Source organism: Manis pentadactyla, chromosome X (genome assembly GCF_030020395.1).
Source record: "Manis pentadactyla isolate mManPen7 chromosome X, mManPen7.hap1, whole genome shotgun sequence".
In the NCBI taxonomy this organism is placed as follows: domain Eukaryota; kingdom Metazoa; phylum Chordata; class Mammalia; order Pholidota; family Manidae; genus Manis; species Manis pentadactyla.
In genome coordinates, this window is record NC_080038.1 from 104258737 (window position 1) to 104276273 (window position 17537).

A 17537-nucleotide genomic window follows, 5' to 3' on the forward strand; every position below is an offset into this window, starting at 1 on the left:
GATCTGTCCTTTGGAGTGAGTGGTGTGTTGAAGTCTCCTAAAGTGAATGCATTGCCTTCTATTTCCTCCTTTAATTCTGTTAGTATTTGTTTCACATATATAGGTGCTCCAGTGTTGGTTGTATAGATATTTATAATGGTTATATCCTCTTGTTGGATTGACCCCTTTATCATTATATAATGTCCTTCTTTATCTCTTGCTACTTTCTTTGTTTTGAAGTCTACTTTGTCTGATACAAGTACTGCAACACCTGCTTTTTTCTCCTGTTGTTTGCATGAAATATCTTTCCATCCCTTCACTTTTAGTCTGTGTATGTCTTTGGGTTTGAAGCGAGTCTCTTGTAAGCAGCATATAAATGGGTCTTGTTTTTTTATCCATTCTATTACTCTGTGTCCTTTGAGTGGTGCATTCAGTCCATTTACATTAAGGGTGATTATCGATTGATATGTATTGCCATTGCAGGCTTTGGATTCGTGGTTACCAAATGTTCAAGGGTATCATCTTTACTATCTAGCTGTCTAACTTTAACTCACTTATTACTCTATTATAAACACAGTCTGATGATTCTTTATTTCACTCCCTTCTTATTCTTCCTCCTGCACTCTTTATATGTTAGGTGTTTTATTCTGTACTCTTTTGTATTTCCTTTGAATGCTTTTGTGGATAGCTGATTTTATTTTGTCTTTAGTTAGTATTTGGTTGGTCTGCTTTCTTTGCTGTGATTTTATTTTATCTTATGACATCTATTTAGCCTTAGGAGTACTTCCATCTAGAGCAGTCCCTTTAAAATACCCGGTAGAGGTGGTTTGTGGGAGGCAAATTCCCGCAACTTTTGCTTATCTGGAAATTGTTTAATCCGTCCTTAAATTTAAATGATAATCTTGCTGGATACAGTATTCTTGGTTCAAGGCCCTTCTGTTTCATTGCAATAAATATATCATGTCATTTTCTTCTGGCCTATAATGTTTCTGTTGAGAAGTCTGGTGATAGCCTGATGTTTTCCTTTTTAGGTGATCTTTTTTCTCTCTCTGGCTGCCTTTAATACCCTGTCCTTGTCAGTGATCTTTGCCATTTTAATTATTATATGTCTTGCTGTTGTCCTTCTTGGGTCCCTTGTGTTGGGAGATCTGTGTGCTTCCATGGTCTTACAGACTATTTCCTTCCCTAGCTTGGGAAATTTTTCAGCAATTATTTCTTCAAAGACACTTTCAACCCCTTTTTCTTTCTTCTTCTTCTTCTGGTACCCCTGTTATGCAAATATTGTTCCATTTGAATTGGTCACACAGTTCTTTTAATATTCTTTCATTCCTAGATATCCTTTTATCTCTCTCTGCCTCAGCTTGTCTGTATTCCTGTTCTCTGATTTCTATTCCCTTAACAGTCTCTTGCACCTCTTCTAGTCCACTCTTAAGTCCTTCTATTGATTGTTTCATTTATGTTATCTCCCTCTAGACTTCATCTCTTAGCTCTTGCATATTTCTCTGCAGTTCCATCAGCATGGTTATGACTTTTATTTTTAATTCTTTTTCAGGAAGATTGGTTATATCTATCTCACCAGGCCCTCTCTCTTTAGTTGTTTGAGTGATTTTTGACTGGACCAGGTTCTTCTGGCTTTTCATGGCAATAGAAGTGATTGCTGGCAGGTGGCATGTGTGTCAGCTGGGAGAACAAAATCCCTTCCTGCTTGCTGGTCACCTTGCCCTTCTCTGCTGCCTGTGCCAGTCACCCACGCACTGGGAGCAGTCTCTGGGTTAATATTCTGAGCTGCTTTGGGTGGGGTGGCCCTCACAATGGCCTAAGGCGCTGTGGGGGTTCGCTGACATGCCAGGTGTGTTCTCCTGCAAGAACGGTTCTCCATCGTGTCTTCCGGACCTTGCCCCAGCTTCCTCTGCCTGTGCCATGCAGCTGCACGTGGGGTCAGCCTCTGGGTCTTTCCTGGGTAGCTGCACGCTGGGAGAAGACTCTGTGTGGTTGCTGTGGGCGAGGCTGCTCCCCAGCTGCTCCACAGCAGTGGTGGGTCAGCTGGTTTGCTTGCATCGCTGGCAGGGGGAAATGAACGGCAGGTCGCTTATCGCCGTGAGGGGCTTCAGAGCTGCGTTGCCACCCAGGGGGTTAGGGTGCCTGAATTTCCTTAAGATTTGATGGCCTGCTGGGCTGAGTGTGCCGGAACGATTTTTTCCACCTGTTAAACCCTTGTCACTTTAAGACTTTTAAAGCACTGGCTTTTCTTTTGTCCCAGGGGAGCTGACTGGGGGGACCTGCTTGCAGTCTCCGTCTCAGATTTTACTTTTCCATTTCTCTAATAATATCCGGTATACCATGCGATGTGTGTCTGTGCTCCTGGTGGAGATTACTAGGGCTGGTCATTTGGCAGTCCTGTGCTTCCATTCCCTCCCCACTTTGATTCTTTTCCTCCTGCCGGTGATCTGGGGTTGGGGGAATGCTCAGGTCCTGCCGAGTCACGGATTTGTATCTTACCCCCTTCGTGAGATGCTGAGTTCTCACAGATGTAGATGTAGCCTAGCTGTTGTACTATATCTTCTAGTCTCTCTTTTAACAATAGTTGTATTTGCTGTATTTTAAAAAATATGTATGGTTTTGGGAGGATATTTATGCCACCCTACTCACGCTGCCATCTTGAACCTCTCCTAGATATGTTCTACTTTTGATTTTAGCTTCAACCTACCAATATTGGAATAGTGGCAAATGATGGTTTTCCAACTCTAGCACTACCTCCACACACACCAGTCAGCCCTACTTTAAGCAAGAGCCTCCCTTCTCTTCCATTTATTGCCTATTTGTTATCAGTACAGACTCATAATACTATTTTTTCAGTGATTTACAATTTTTAAAGTATCATTACCCATATTACTGTTCAAATTGTGCCAGATTTTGGAGCCTCTTCAAGCTATATCCTATGTATTTCTGACATGCCCTTCCCCCCCCTTTTTTAGCACTTACTTACATTTTGGTATAATAAGATGCTCCAGGCTTGCTCCTTTTTCATTCCTACTAATTAGAGCTTCATTGTCCTTTATTTATTTTTCTTTTAGGTCTATTCTAGAGTTATTTTCAACTCTTTTTCTACCCACAGTTTTCTTGACCCTCAGACTCAATTAATTAATAGGCCCTACTATATTTTTTGCTAAGTCTTTCAGACTTCATTTCTGCACATGTGATTCTAATCCAAGCACTTATCACCTCAGGACTACACTAAAAAAGAAGTGTCTTTGTTAGTGGTAAGAAAATAATAGCTACCATTTATTGAGCATACACTACATGCCAGTCCCTTTTCTAAGTACTTAGTGTGAACTAGCTCATTTAATCCTCACAACAACCCTATCAAGTAGATACTATTATTTTCTCTATTCTAGAGGGGAGAAAACTATGGATCAAAGAGTTCAATAATCAATTCAACATCACACAGGCTAGTAAGAGGTGAAACTAGGATTTGAATCCTGTAAGTTTGACTCTAGAGTCCATGATGTAAACTACTATGCAAAACCTATGCCCTCATTCCCTTACCTCCCCCCAACTTTTTTTCTGAAATTAATGATTTTATTTATTCAGGGTAATCCTGGCCGACCAGGTCTCAATGGAATGAAAGGAGATACTGGTCTCCCTGGTGTTCCAGGATTTCCAGGTATTTGAAGGGATGTTTGGAGGTTCTCCTTTTACATTAAGTTCCTTTGGATTAAGATACTCATTTTCTTATTCAGCTGGGGAAAGGCTGTAGCCCTGTTGCTTTGCTGTGCAATTGTATGTACCTTCTTTGCAGGCATGAAAGGACCCAGTGGAATGCCTGGTTCAACTGGCCCCGAGGGAGATCCAGGACTTATTGGCCCCCCAGGTAAGACCTATTCCCAAGAGAGTTATACCTGATATTTAAACACAGTGAAGAATTTGAAAGTTTGTGTTCTGCCTTTCAACCAAACTTTCAGAGTCTCAGTCCCCAACAACTGAGAAGAAGTAGGCAGGACTTTTCTTCCACTGATCTCTTAAGGTCTCTATTTTATTAATATAATATTAAGAGCAGACCTTTTATTTATAAGATAGTGCAGGACCAACAAGAATGCTTCATAGAGATTTTATTGGCTTTTATGCTAACTATCCCATATTCAACTGAACGGATCACAAGAGCAAGTCACATAGGTATGTTTGTATTTTTTTAATATGAAAATAGTTCTTTTTGCTGAGAGACTTACAGAGGTTCCCTATAAACTGTGAAATAGGGCATCTGCTAAATTCCCCTACTAATAATTAGGTGGATCCCTTAACAAGCACAAAAAAGACCCAAAAACTGTTAATGATGTTAGTATCAAAATGGAGTTGTCAGGAAATAGAATTGTCTTCTCCTGACACCAGAGTTCACCGATTTGTAACGGATTAGACTTTCTAGTAGCAAGTCATGCTTTAAGGCTTGAAAATAGGGAAATATGCCAATTTTTCCATTGACCCTTAGAAAATTATTTTTTCAGTCTTCTACGTGAGATGATAGTTTTCCCAAGCATATTTCTGTCAGACATGGCAACATTCCAATACATCTAACTTGGCTTCTTTCACAATTCTTGTTCTGACCTTAGGTCACTTTGACATCTATTTCCTCTGACCTTTATCTGCCCTACCTTCAAATTTGTTTGTTTTACCTCGTAGGTCCCCCTGGATTACCTGGTCCTTCAGGACAGAGTATTATAATCAAAGGAGATGCTGGCCCACCAGGGGTCCCAGGCCAGCCTGGATTAAAAGGGCTACCAGGGCTACCAGGACTGCAGGGCTTACCAGGTACCTTTGCAGATCATCTTTTAACACCTTACCTGTTTAAAAATATTTTCCTAGTTCTTTCACTTGTCAGAATTTGTCTCTGATAAGAGTCCGAGCAACTAGTAGTATTACACCACCACAGGTCCCATTTCCTTTTTCTTGAAAATGTTAATTATTCACGCCCTAATTTCTTTTAGGCACAGTCCATTTTCTTCTGGCTCCTCTGGCTGTTCTAATTTGAATGACTAGCTTAATGTTATTTAAACTTCTGTAATGAAATTAATATGCACTTAAAATCTGCTGCTTTCTCAATCCCAACCACCAAAAGGATAGAAGGCTGATTTGGTAGGCCAGCCATTAGTTCCCCACTGTGAGGCCTCATGATTTTTAAACTAAATCCTGTCTAGCTGGCCATTTAACTCTATGCTTGTAGCCAACTTTGAAAGCTAGAAATGAATTTCAGTCTTTTTATTTTATTAAGTCATTGAGTGGTAGTCTTCCTATAAATAAAGTGTACCAGGCAGTAACAGTCTTACCTATGGTGGGATAGATAACAAAAGTTGGGCCTTGCAGTCCTATCTTGTTCTGAAGGCAGAGAGAACACAACTGCCTTACTATGGGAATCTCCACAGAGGCAAATGGGTTGTTTAAAAATAAAGCTAAATCTTTGTCTGTTTCTTTTGTCCTGGACTTGAGCTATTCCTTCATTTGTCTGGATTAGAGACAAAACCAGATTATGAATTCAGTGACACTCAAGGACTTTATGTCTCCTAGATCTGGTCTGGATGTGGAATTATTTTACCCGCATTTGAAAATTCTATTTCTTTTTCCCATAGGTCCAATTGGCCCTCCAGGAGATCCTGGACGCAATGGACTCCCTGGCTTTGATGGGGCAAGTGGGCGCAAAGGAGACCCAGGTCTGCCAGGCCAGCCGGGTGAGACAAGTAAAACACTGCTGTGGGTACTAGTCTTTAAGTCTCAAGACCTCTGGACATATAGCCTCCAAATGGAACAGTCAGAGTCTCTTCTTGAGAGAGTGCAGCCAGCTAGTGAATCTGTTTCTGCGGAAAAATAGGACGGCACATATAAGGATATTTGCCAGTATAAGAGAATCATAGAAAGGATGTTTTTATTTATGTGTTTAGAGTATGGAAAACCCTGCTCTTCCTCAAAATGGGAATTTTCCGGGTACTCACTGTATTTACGTGTTCTGAAAATTTTCAGAATGTTGATTTAAATCCCATGACCATCTTGAAACTATTCTGAATCCTTCCACATTTGAAAATATCACTAGTGTAATTTCCACATAAAATTCAGTAACTATAATTGCAAAGTTTAATTGATCCCCACAGAGCTTTGAGAGTCATATTGGCATTTTATAATGAGATAACAAATTGATAAGGAGATTTTTTAGGTCACTTATTAATAGGTGCTCCTGGTAATATCGAATCTGGTATATACTAGATTTCCAATCTGTATTCAAGCAACTTCCAAAAAGAATTTGAATCAACTTGCAGTAAAAAGTACATTAAGTGAGATTGCCAAAATAGAAATAGAAGATCATAAAATATTTTAATATATATTGCAATGCCAGAGACTATAAATATAACTCCATATAATATAAACACAGAGTTTGTATTGGCAAAAAAAATCAGTGGCAACAAGGCAAAGTGGTGATACCTTTGGCCTTCCTAGGCCAACACCCTGCCATTTCATTAACTGTATTTCAGAGAGGAAACAAGTTAGCATCATTTCATCACATATGGGCATTGCTGTGAACTTTCCCAAAATGAAAATCTATACACACAGTGGCCAAAGGCTTGTTTATAAAGAGAATTTTTAAGTGAGCTCAAATCAACAGGCTAAGTGGAGAAAGGGAACCAGTGGTAGGTTGAAAATAAACATTTTGAAAAGGCTTCTTTAGTGTGCTCTGCCTATTCTCTAAACAAAAAGGTATGTGTGAGAATAACACCCCAGACAGATTGAAAGGAAAATGTTTTTCAGCACTGAAGCTGGCAGACCCATGGCACCCACACCCTTCCTTTCTCGTTGATGAACAAAACAGCAGGCTGAAATTGTGTCATGGGGTTTTGGTTCAGCAATAGACTAGATAGCATACAGAATCCCCAACTAAGCATCACTTCTTCCCATCTACTGTTCCACTCATCCAGTACTTACTTAGTGTCTAATGTCATCAGCTGATTCCAGAAGAAAAAATATGTATTTCAGTCTCTTTGAGGGCGGGGACAATATTGTATTCATCTCCAAATCCATGATATCTGACAATACCTTTATAGACACTGTAAATATTGACTAGATTAACTAATCAAATGAGGTCATTATGTTTTGTCAAAAGCCATAATAGTGGATCAGAGCTTACTTAATCATGTATACTGATGATTCAATGGAAATAGGTACCCGTGGTTTGGATGGTCCCCCTGGGCCAGATGGATTGCAAGGTCCTCCAGGTCCCCCTGGAACCTCCTCTGTTGCCCATGGATTCCTCATCACACGTCACAGCCAGACAACAGATGCACCACAGTGCCCACAGGGAACTGTCCAGATTTATGAAGGCTTTTCTCTCCTGTATGTACAAGGAAATAAAAGAGCTCACGGTCAAGACTTGGGTGAGATAATTGGCATCTTATTTTCTACTATGCATTTTGTTTTTGTTGTTATGAAAATCCTATTGGGTTTTAGATTAGCCTTGGCCAAAGTGCATCACTATTCTTTTAGGGCTTCCAAATTGAGGACCATGTCAAGGGCAGCTAAATATATTCACTATGAGTTTTAAATAAATAATATTTAACCTAAAAGCAGTAGTTAGTGTGAGGTACAGTTCTTGGCTCAAAACAAGCCATTTTTAAGAGGGCCACATTTACTTTTATTAGCTTAGTTATTAAGGAAATGTGTTCCCTGGGCTTCCTACATCATAGCAGCTGCTTGAATGAGCAGTGTTTATAACTCATAGGAGATAACGTCCTCTTCTCTGACTCTGCTCTTCCTCAAGTTGAAAGATAAGTTCTGAAGAGAATTGTGATTTCTAGAGCAAAAAAAGTCAAGTTACTGCTTAATTATGCTACTTTATAGTTCCTAAAATAAATACCTTAGCTTTATAAAATATTACCAGATTAGGTTAAAGCTATACAGAACACCATGTTTCCATACATAATGCACTTCATTTAATGTTCACATGTGTCTTCTCTATACTGGAGTGGACAGTTTGGTTGATAGTGTGAGGCTGGACTGGATGTCTCTCAAGACTTCTTCCAATCTCCGAGATCTCTTTTTCTGAACATTTAACTTGGATTTTGAGGTCCCATTGTTTGACCTGGGGCTGCCTATTTTTGGGATTACTATCTCCTTTGCCGCCATAAAGACATTTTAGAAGATAGTCTGGGTTCCCAGTTTCTGGGGTCTGAATGGTACGAGGCCTCCTGAGGTCTCTTTAGCTGAGCTATTCTGTGAGAACAGTTCTCCAGCAACAGGGACCTCCCGAGGTCTGTTCTGCTCTGTTCCCAGGGCATATGGCCACACCTGACAGGCAGCTCTGGTCCACCAGAGTAGGCACATCTTCTTACAAGGAAGCCAATAGTCAGAGACCATGTTATGAAGCAAAAGAAGTAGGAGTTTGCCCAACTTTCTTCTCCTTCTACTTTTCTTTTATTCTTCTCCTTTTCCTTCCCTCTTTTACCTCCTCTTTAACATCTTTTTCTAATTTTACAATCAACAAATCTTCATTGTGAAAATACTCTTCTCTTTTAGATAATTTTCTCTAGTCTTTCTCACATAAAATTCTCCTTTTAGTTCATTCTCTCTTCACTGTCAGAATCTAACTTATAACCATAATCGAGCTTATAAACTTCAAATCCCTAACCTATCAAGTCAGTATGAACCATTAGAAGTCTTTGAGCACTGTGGAATTCAAAAATGTAATGCAAAGAGAAAATGGGATCTGCTATCCAGTTTGTCACTATAGCTTTTCAAAATGCACATGTTTGGTCAAACAAGAGCTATCATAGTAAGCTACAAAGTGGCCCTGACTCAGGTACAATTTAGGCCTCAGTCATAGGAAGACCCAAGATCCCAAGGATGATCCTGGATTGCAGAGTCTCTGCTAGGGCTCATACAAGGATCAAATTGAAAATATCTTGATGGCTAAGCAATGAATAGAGGCAACTATAGCTTTGATGTTAAAGGAACAATCACCTGATCAAATACACAGTCTGTGTTGGATTAGTGAAAGGATTATGCTGTGTAAAAAAGAGGGTGGGGGAAACAGATTGAATACTAAAATTCATTTTAGTTTTAGTACTTAATCTGTTTTGTCTGGATAATTTAAAAAACATGCTAAGAACCATTTGTCCAGTACAGCCTTATAATTTTAGAATCTGGGAGGCATTGAGAGTTCATGAAATCATCTTCTCTTTGAAAATCTGGAGACTTCTGTATCATTGCGGCCACCATACAGCACAGATGTAAACAAACACCCCTGTTCTCATCATTATGGCCCTTCCTTTTGTGTACCTCTTCCTTTGCTCTTCTTTCTGAGACCAGGATATTTCTAACCTGTCCCTAATTAGGCAATAATATTAGTTTTATTTTTAAATTACTTTATAATTAAAAAGCACTTTCATATCCATTATCCAATTTGATTTCCACAACTATGCTCAAGAAAGATATAGGACAAATATTGTTTTCTTTAATTTTATACATACACTTGCACACATGCACACATACATTTTTAAGTGACTTTACAAAGCCACCTCAGAAAATGAAAGAGATAAGAATTGAATCAAGCACCTACCAATTCTAAATCCATCCATTTTTCAATTACGCTAATTTGTCATTTGCTCTCACATGACCTTGAGTCATTCACCTCTCCTGAGCCAGTTTTTTTTTCTGAAAAATGTGTAAATTAGACTAAATCAATGATTTTCAACCTGGGGAACTTTTACAAAGGTTCCTAGGACTATCTCAAACCTATTGTATAAAACTTCCCAATGATTCTAACCATCCACCAAGTTTAAGAATTACTGGTATTTTATCAGTCATCTTAAGTCTGAGATAAGCATACTCCTTTTGACACATGAGGAATATCCAAGAAATACATAGATGTGATTTTAAAAGAATCAATTTTCAGATCCTCAGCTTTCATACATACTTTCTCCTAAAATTGAATTGCCTGTACATATGCTTCGAATAACCCGCTTTTGCACATCCCCTGTTACTATCACCCACCTCCCACTTTATAAAAGAATCATACTATGGCGCATTGCCTTGAAGTTTGAAAACCTCAGAGAGACAGATTCAAAGGGACAGTTCAAAATAATTGTTTTGTTAAAGTGTCCATTAACTGAGGCTCTGCAGTTCACTTTAATCCATCTCAATAAAAAATGCATCTCAAATAAAAGTTTACTTTTTGCATTTAGTAGTTACCAAAATGTATAACATTTATATTTTTTATCAATTATGAATTAATAATAACTATGATGATGATCACTCAAAGTAAAATATTTAACATGTAAAATCATATGGTCACAGAAAGTTTTTAAATGTTTTTAAAGTTTAGTTTCAAGAAATAAAGGATAATCAATGAAAGGTACATTAGGATAAAACTGTATAAAAGAAGCAGAATGGAACTATAATTGGGGAAAAAATTTCCAAATGCAAAAGGAGCATTGAATAATTTCTAATTGTTAAAGACAAGTTTATATGCTTTTAATTCATATTTTTAGGTTTCAAGTCATACATTGAGTATATTTTAAGAAGTGATATAAAAGTTGTTTTTAAATATAAATATTCATAAAACACTAGATATTAGAGCTGGCAATGTTGAAATGTGGTCTGCAAAGTCCCAGTCTCCAGTATTACAAAGTAGAGTATGGAAGGGTAGATTTGGAGCCGATAGACAATAACCAGTATCTTAATAACTGGCACAGTATCAATTTAAACTTCCAGTGAAAAAATTTTAAATGTCAACTTAAAAATGTATGACAAGGTACGTCATTTTTCCTCATTCTTTTGTGAGAGAAAGGCCTGGTCACTGGTAGAGATGCTCTGTTTTTCTTCCAGCTTAGAAATTCAAAGACTCTAGTTCTTTTTCTTTTCTTTTTCCCCTCATATCCTTCCTTTCTCTCTTATTAAATTTTTCCCTTTTTATTATTCACCTCCAAACCTGTCTGTGGTTGCTGTGCATATGGGTCAGCACTAGAATTGTCCCTAGGCTTAAATGGATTGCAGACCTACACAGATACATCTTGGGGTTGTCTCAGAAGAGAGGGCAGCCTGGAGAGGAAATACTGATATGATATGATAAGGACTCAGTGTCTATGCCTTTCACTTGTCCACAAAAAATTACCCCATATTCTCCATAAGAGAGCATTGTTTATAAGATGTATCACCAGTTTAAAAACAGTACTGGGAAATATATAATAAACCACCACAATAAATGTCTAGATAAATTATAAGACATAACCTGATTTTAGAAATGTTAAAATATGAGAAAATGTATATCTTATAATTGAATAATTAAAATATATCATCTAAGAAATGTGGGCAAGTTTCTCTTTGGAAGGTTATTTTAGTGTTTTAGAAGAAATTAAAGTATCATCATGTAGTCCTTCATCTTTTTCTCCCCAATTCTTTCTAGGCACAGCTGGCAGCTGCCTTCGTCGCTTCAGTACCATGCCTTTCATGTTCTGCAACATCAATAATGTTTGCAACTTTGCTTCAAGAAATGACTATTCTTACTGGCTCTCCACCCCAGAGCCCATGCCAATGAGCATGGAGCCCCTGAAGGGCCAGAGCATCCAGCCATTCATTAGTCGGTGAGACATTGGTATAGCTTTGACTTTTACCAATCCCCAGTTAGATTAGGCAGTCAGAAATAAGTCTAGTGTGAATAATCCAATCATGTTCCTCCCAGATTAGGTAGAACAGAAGAGCCTTTTGCGGGTCTGCTTTTGAGCAGGCTTCATGGTAAACATAGTGCAATATACAAAGAATTCACAGTCTAGTCATTAGGCAAATATATTTATTAATATATATATTAATCTAATATATATCATATCAGGCTTGGGCTAAGTGCTACAATAGATCTAATAAGAGGGTCTTTGACAGCACAGGGAAAGGGATGTTTAACTCCAACTGGAGAAATCTGAGATGACTCTGTGGAAGAAATCCATTTTGACCTGGTTAGTCCTTGAAGGATGGGAAGGGCTTGAGATATAGACAGTTATAAGAGAAAGGCAGAGAACATGGAAGTGGGTAGTAGATTGATGTGTGTGGAATGTAGCTCATAAAGATTGCATAAGAAGACATTGGAAAGTTAGGTTGGGCCCAGTTGATAGACAACTTTCAGCATCAGGTTTTAGTTTGAAATTTATTTGGTATATAATGGGGAGCCCTGAAAAGTTTTTGAGCTGTATTTCAGAGAAGATTACAGAACCATAGGTGTACTACATGGATTATAGAGAAGATAGTCTTAAGGTAGAGGGACCAATTAGATTGAAGGTATTACTATACTCCTGGTAGGAATAGATTGAAACTCTCAGTGGGGGATATGTATCACATTAATAGAATAGATAGTATTTGGTAGTTGACTAACTATGGGAAAGAGGAAGTGATAGCTGAGGTTTGGAGCATGAGTAACTAAGAGGAAGGTGGTACCATTAATAGATTTCCTATTGTTTCATCACATCAGAACCCTAGTTTAACTTGATCTCCAAGATATATTAGATAAAGCTATTTTCATTCTGATCATGACCCAATTGATCTGGGGGTCCAAGAACCATAAAGAATGAATCATTGGAAAGTCTAGTTTCTTTGACTTTGAATATGAAGAGTAGTTTAGCCTCTCTTGGCAAATTCATGGTACCCTTTTTAATAGATTTGCCTAAATCCTTTGGGAATTCATTTTTTGTGATTTTTGTTAGTCCCAACCCTGGGACTAAAAGGGCCCCCTCATGATCTTTATTAAAATTTGGTAGACTCAACTCTGTTTACTTTGTTGCTGTTATACTTGCTTTTATAGATTTCAGCCACATCTCCAAGTGCCCTGGGTACCTGCCCAGCACTCTGGATTTGTTTTGCTTCTCCAGATATGGCCAAATGGTTAATAAATATCCTTTGGATGAAAAGTAATGGGTGGGGATTGGGAAAATGTCTGTTTCTTGTCTTTTCCAGTTTACCAGACATTGTTCTTACAGTTTCAGCATTACTAAATGTCTACCCTCCACTTGGGCACTTTGACAACAAGCAGTATGTGCAATATACTAAGCCAAGCTCTTACAGCAATTATGGCATTGCCTATGGCTTGTATGAATACAAATTTAGGGCAGAATGGAAAACGAGAATGCTGTAGTAGTGGTTCTGTAGTTTCTTGAAAACTTACAGTTTTCATTTCTAATTGTATTATGTGTACTGGAAAACAGGGCTTATGCAAAACTTATTCTCAAAGTGCATTTTTGTCTTTTTCTGACCATTGGAGACACTTTAATGGGCTTCTATACAGGAGGGTTTCTCAAGAAGAGGAAATTCTGTTTCCTACATACTCACTCTGTAGACTGTGCTCCCTCTCCCTTTCCCTTACCAGATGTGCAGTATGTGAAGCTCCAGCCGTGGTGATTGCAGTACACAGTCAGACCATCCAGATTCCCCGTTGTCCTCAGGGATGGGATTCTCTCTGGATTGGTTATTCCTTCATGATGGTATGAAACACTCTTCTTGTCTTTGTTGTCATAGCTGATTTCCCATTGTATCTACATTTCTTCCCAGTATGGGGAATCTCTGTCATTTGCATAGTAAGAAGCTTGAACCTCATACCGCTTCTCTTTAAGTACTGTGTTCCCGCTCACACATTTTCTGGAATGTTTTCATAATCTGCCTGTTGCTTTTGTTGCATACCCTTGGCATGGATATTATTCTCTTACCTTGGCCCTACTTTCTTCACTGGATTTGAATTTTTAGCCAAGCTCAGCACATATCTTTGGGTATCCACTGAGGTATTGCAGCACACTTTTCCTTGTCTTTTGTAGCACACGAGTGCAGGGGCAGAGGGCTCAGGTCAAGCCCTGGCCTCCCCTGGTTCCTGCTTAGAAGAGTTTCGTTCAGCTCCCTTCATTGAATGTCATGGGAGGGGTACCTGCAACTACTATGCCAACTCCTACAGCTTTTGGCTGGCAACTGTAGATGTGTCAGACATGTTCAGGTAAGGTACTTATGACTTTGGTTTACTTTAGGTCCTAAGCTTCCTTCAGAGATGCTAAGGAAGAGAGAAAATTTATGGATGGTTTTTACCCAACAAATAGTAGAACTTAGTGGACTTTGTCATTTATTCTTGTTCTTCTCATATACCTGACTCAGGTCAGAAAAACAGACTTGTCTAACATTAGGTACATGTAGTGTGAGGTGACTTGATAGTAAACTCTTTCAATAAAAACAGAAAGACAGAGCAAGAAAAGGTTATATGACCTGCTCAGTAACAAGTGGGCAGCTATTCAACTAGACTGAGGCTACCCTAGGAGTTGAAATTGTAATCTGTGTTCTGTCCCCCAGTCCAGTGATATCCTTTGCCAGGATGTTTTCAAGGCTCTTATCCAAGTGCTTGAACGAGTAAGATTCCATATAATACATGTACCTCAGTATACTTGTATCTATTGGATTTTTTCCACTTTAAATTTATTTTTATATGTTGCTTCTTTCAAGTTCTCATTACTTGATTTTTTGTTACATATTATCATTATGTATTCCTTATGATCAGGTATTATTATTTATTCATTATAAGTTTCCCAGGTCCCCTTCATTCTAGGGCTATTAGAAGAGTGTGTAAGAGAATGAGAGGGAGAGACAAATAGACAAAGATAATAATGTGAGGGGAGAAAAGTCACAAAAATACCTTGGGCCACTAATGGTTCTCAGTCCATACCAGTCACAGCAATAGATTCCCTTGCTGAAGAGTGAAACATTAAGTCATCAGAAGAACTACTTAAATACCAAGAGAATGTTGGGTGTGAATTTGAACCAATAATGGAATTGAAATACCAGAAAAGGCTCATCTAATAATCTCATTTCTTACCACTCAGCAAACCTCAGTCAGAAACGCTGAAAGCAGGAGACTTGAGGACACGTATTAGCCGATGTCAAGTGTGTATGAAGAGGACATAACATTTTGAAGAATTCCTTGTGTGTTTTTAAATGTGAGATATATATATATATACATCTATATATATAATTCCCAGGATGCCATGTCTCACTCTCCCCAACTTTACCACTGCTGCCACCAATGGTGCTATTATATATGACCAAGAGAACATGCTAACTAGTAACCCTGAAGATTCAGATGTACCTCAGCAATGTGCCAGAGCAAGGTCTCTATTATTTTTCTATGAAAGAAATACGGAAATGAATTTACTTTTTGGGTCCAGAATGACTTTCTCCATGGATTATAAGATGAAGACTACATATTTTGCCAGTAACTAAAGTGGCACATTAAAAATTCAATTAAGAGAAGAATCACACCGAGTAAAGAACTGCAGTTTGGGAGAAGAATTATTTTTCATGGTGCTACTAATCCTACTGTATCCCAGGTTTTTAATATAAAAGTGTTAAGCTTATTTTGCTCTGTAAGTAAAAAATGTGTATATTGTGTAAACAGCCTTTTAGCTCAAAATGTTGAGTCATTTAGATGTGACCTGACATAAATCACTCTTCAGAAAATGTAGGAAAACCTAGAATACAGAGAGCAAGATTTTATATCCATGTTTATCAAAGTAAGAGAATTTATATTCTTGCATCAAGTTACTACTGAGAGTAAATATATTTTGAGTTTTATCCCCTAAGTTCTTACTTGACATTTTTTTAAAAATAGGTCATTTTTACTCACTTTAATCAGAATTTTAAATGCTCATGTTATACGCCAAATTATAATATCAAATGGAACAATTTCTCTTTTGTTACATTCTTGAAGATGCTCAATACCAGACACCCCCATTTTAGTGTTTCTTATTACGTCTTGCTTTTGCCCATCCCTGTCTAGGCGAAGTTCTCCCAAATAATTTTGAGAAACAAAAATATACAAAAAAGGTTGATGATTCTTTTCCCTGTGCTTCCTATGTAAGAACTATTCTCCTGTGGTCTGTGCTTGCACGACAACTTGGAAGATAGTACTTAGTAGTCTTCCCTCTTCAATTACCAAGCCAAATGATGTTTCTTCCTCTTTTTTATTTTAAACATTTTATTACAAATAGTCATAGAATATTTTATTTCCCTCACTGTCATCTTCTCACTTAATGTTTTTTAACTCACCAATATCAATTTAATTAAAGATATCATATGTTATAAGGATGGTTTTTTGTGTATCTCTTCAGCCTGTGTGTAAAACTCTGCTCATTTACAGATAGTCTACATAGCTGCACACCAACAAGTAGCCCCTTCTCAGACAATCATTTAGACCAGCTCCAAACCAAAAGCAGTCCCTGCAGACTTGGATCACTCTAATAATGGATAGAAAATATATAGTAACGTAAAGGTGTTCCAAGCAAGTAAACAACTCATTGGATGGTGTTTTTATGATAATAAATTTATTAAAAAACGTGATGTTGATAGCTAAGAAAGGAAACAGAACTACTTTCCATTTAGGGAAGAATTCATTAGTATTGTTTAAAGCAGATTAGTGAGTTAATATTCCTAATGATTAAGAATGAATACGTGTAGCTCTCTAAAATAGTCAAGGACTTACTAAAAAGTAAAAGGCATTAAAAGCTACTTTAGTAAAATTTGTGTTACAGGTAAAATGTAGGACAACCAAAATGATTTTCAGAATTTTAGACCCTAATGTGAACCCGTGTAAAATCTAAAGTTTAACATCTGTAGTAGTAAAAGTTAGGTTCTAAGTAATGGTAACTCTCTAATAATACTATTGATGCCAAGGCTAGCCCTTTGCAAATTCCATCTGTAGCCATTTACATGAAAACACTAGTGGATAATTGCAAATGAAAACACCATATTATGTCCCCCTAGATTTTTCTCCATGCTGTATATTGAAGGTTGCTCTTTGAGTTACAGTTGCAAATACTAATTGCAAAGATTTTGCTATTCGTAGCTTTCCCTCTCTTTTTTGGCTCTTGAAAACCTTGGCTCAAAAAGAACCTCCTAACAATGTAATAGTTGCCTATGCAGCTAGTCTGTGTGTTTCTTAAATCCCCTACCCCCAGCCCTGCTTTGTTGTTTAAATTACATGAATCCAGCCCATTCCAGAACCTTAATGTTGGTGGCCCACTGTATATTCAAAGTTATACTGATGTAGCTGGTCTAGGAGATACCTATAGTGAATTTTGCAGTCGTACACAGATAATCGTTTGCCCACATAGTCAGGCAATGAGTCAGTTGTTCTGCATAATCAGATACAAATAGTTACTGCATGTACCAAACAAGTGAAAAATACAGACATAGACATAGATGATATAGACATATACCATGCTGGTGTCACACTCATCACTTCCAAGCTTCCAAAAGGGGTTTTACTTGAGACCTGTGATTGTATAGTGTCTTTTCTCACCCAACCAAATCTGAAAAACACCTTCTATCTCTTGTGGTACCAATGAGGTTCTTTACCTCAGTTGGCATGTTGAATTGAAAACTCGCTGGTCATGCCAAACCCATCAGAAGTTTATTCGTATGTTAATCACAAGAGGGCACTATTTCCCATATAAAAAATCAGCAAGTAATGATTTGTTGAGTTCGTTGCTGATGGTGGTGGTGGAGTTGTCTAAAGT

The 17537-nt window shown here is 37.9% G+C and overlaps 1 protein-coding gene across 2 annotated transcripts in view; it reads left to right on the top strand.

Moving 5' to 3' along the window:
- Positions 1–16097, top strand: part of COL4A5 (collagen type IV alpha 5 chain) — a 228008-nt gene extending 211911 nt beyond the window's left edge. For both annotated transcript variants that reach the window (XM_057495198.1, XM_036924940.2), the window contains 9 exons: positions 3571–3643; positions 3779–3850; positions 4654–4782; positions 5598–5696; positions 7176–7388; positions 11414–11591; positions 13358–13472; positions 13800–13972; positions 14847–16097. In XM_057495198.1, coding sequence (XP_057351181.1) covers positions 3571–3643; positions 3779–3850; positions 4654–4782; positions 5598–5696; positions 7176–7388; positions 11414–11591; positions 13358–13472; positions 13800–13972; positions 14847–14928 — 1134 coding nt within the window. In that variant the 3' untranslated portion in view covers positions 14929–16097. The remainder of the gene's footprint in view (positions 1–3570; positions 3644–3778; positions 3851–4653; positions 4783–5597; positions 5697–7175; positions 7389–11413; positions 11592–13357; positions 13473–13799; positions 13973–14846) is intronic.
- The last annotated feature ends 1440 nt before the right edge of the window (positions 16098–17537 follow it).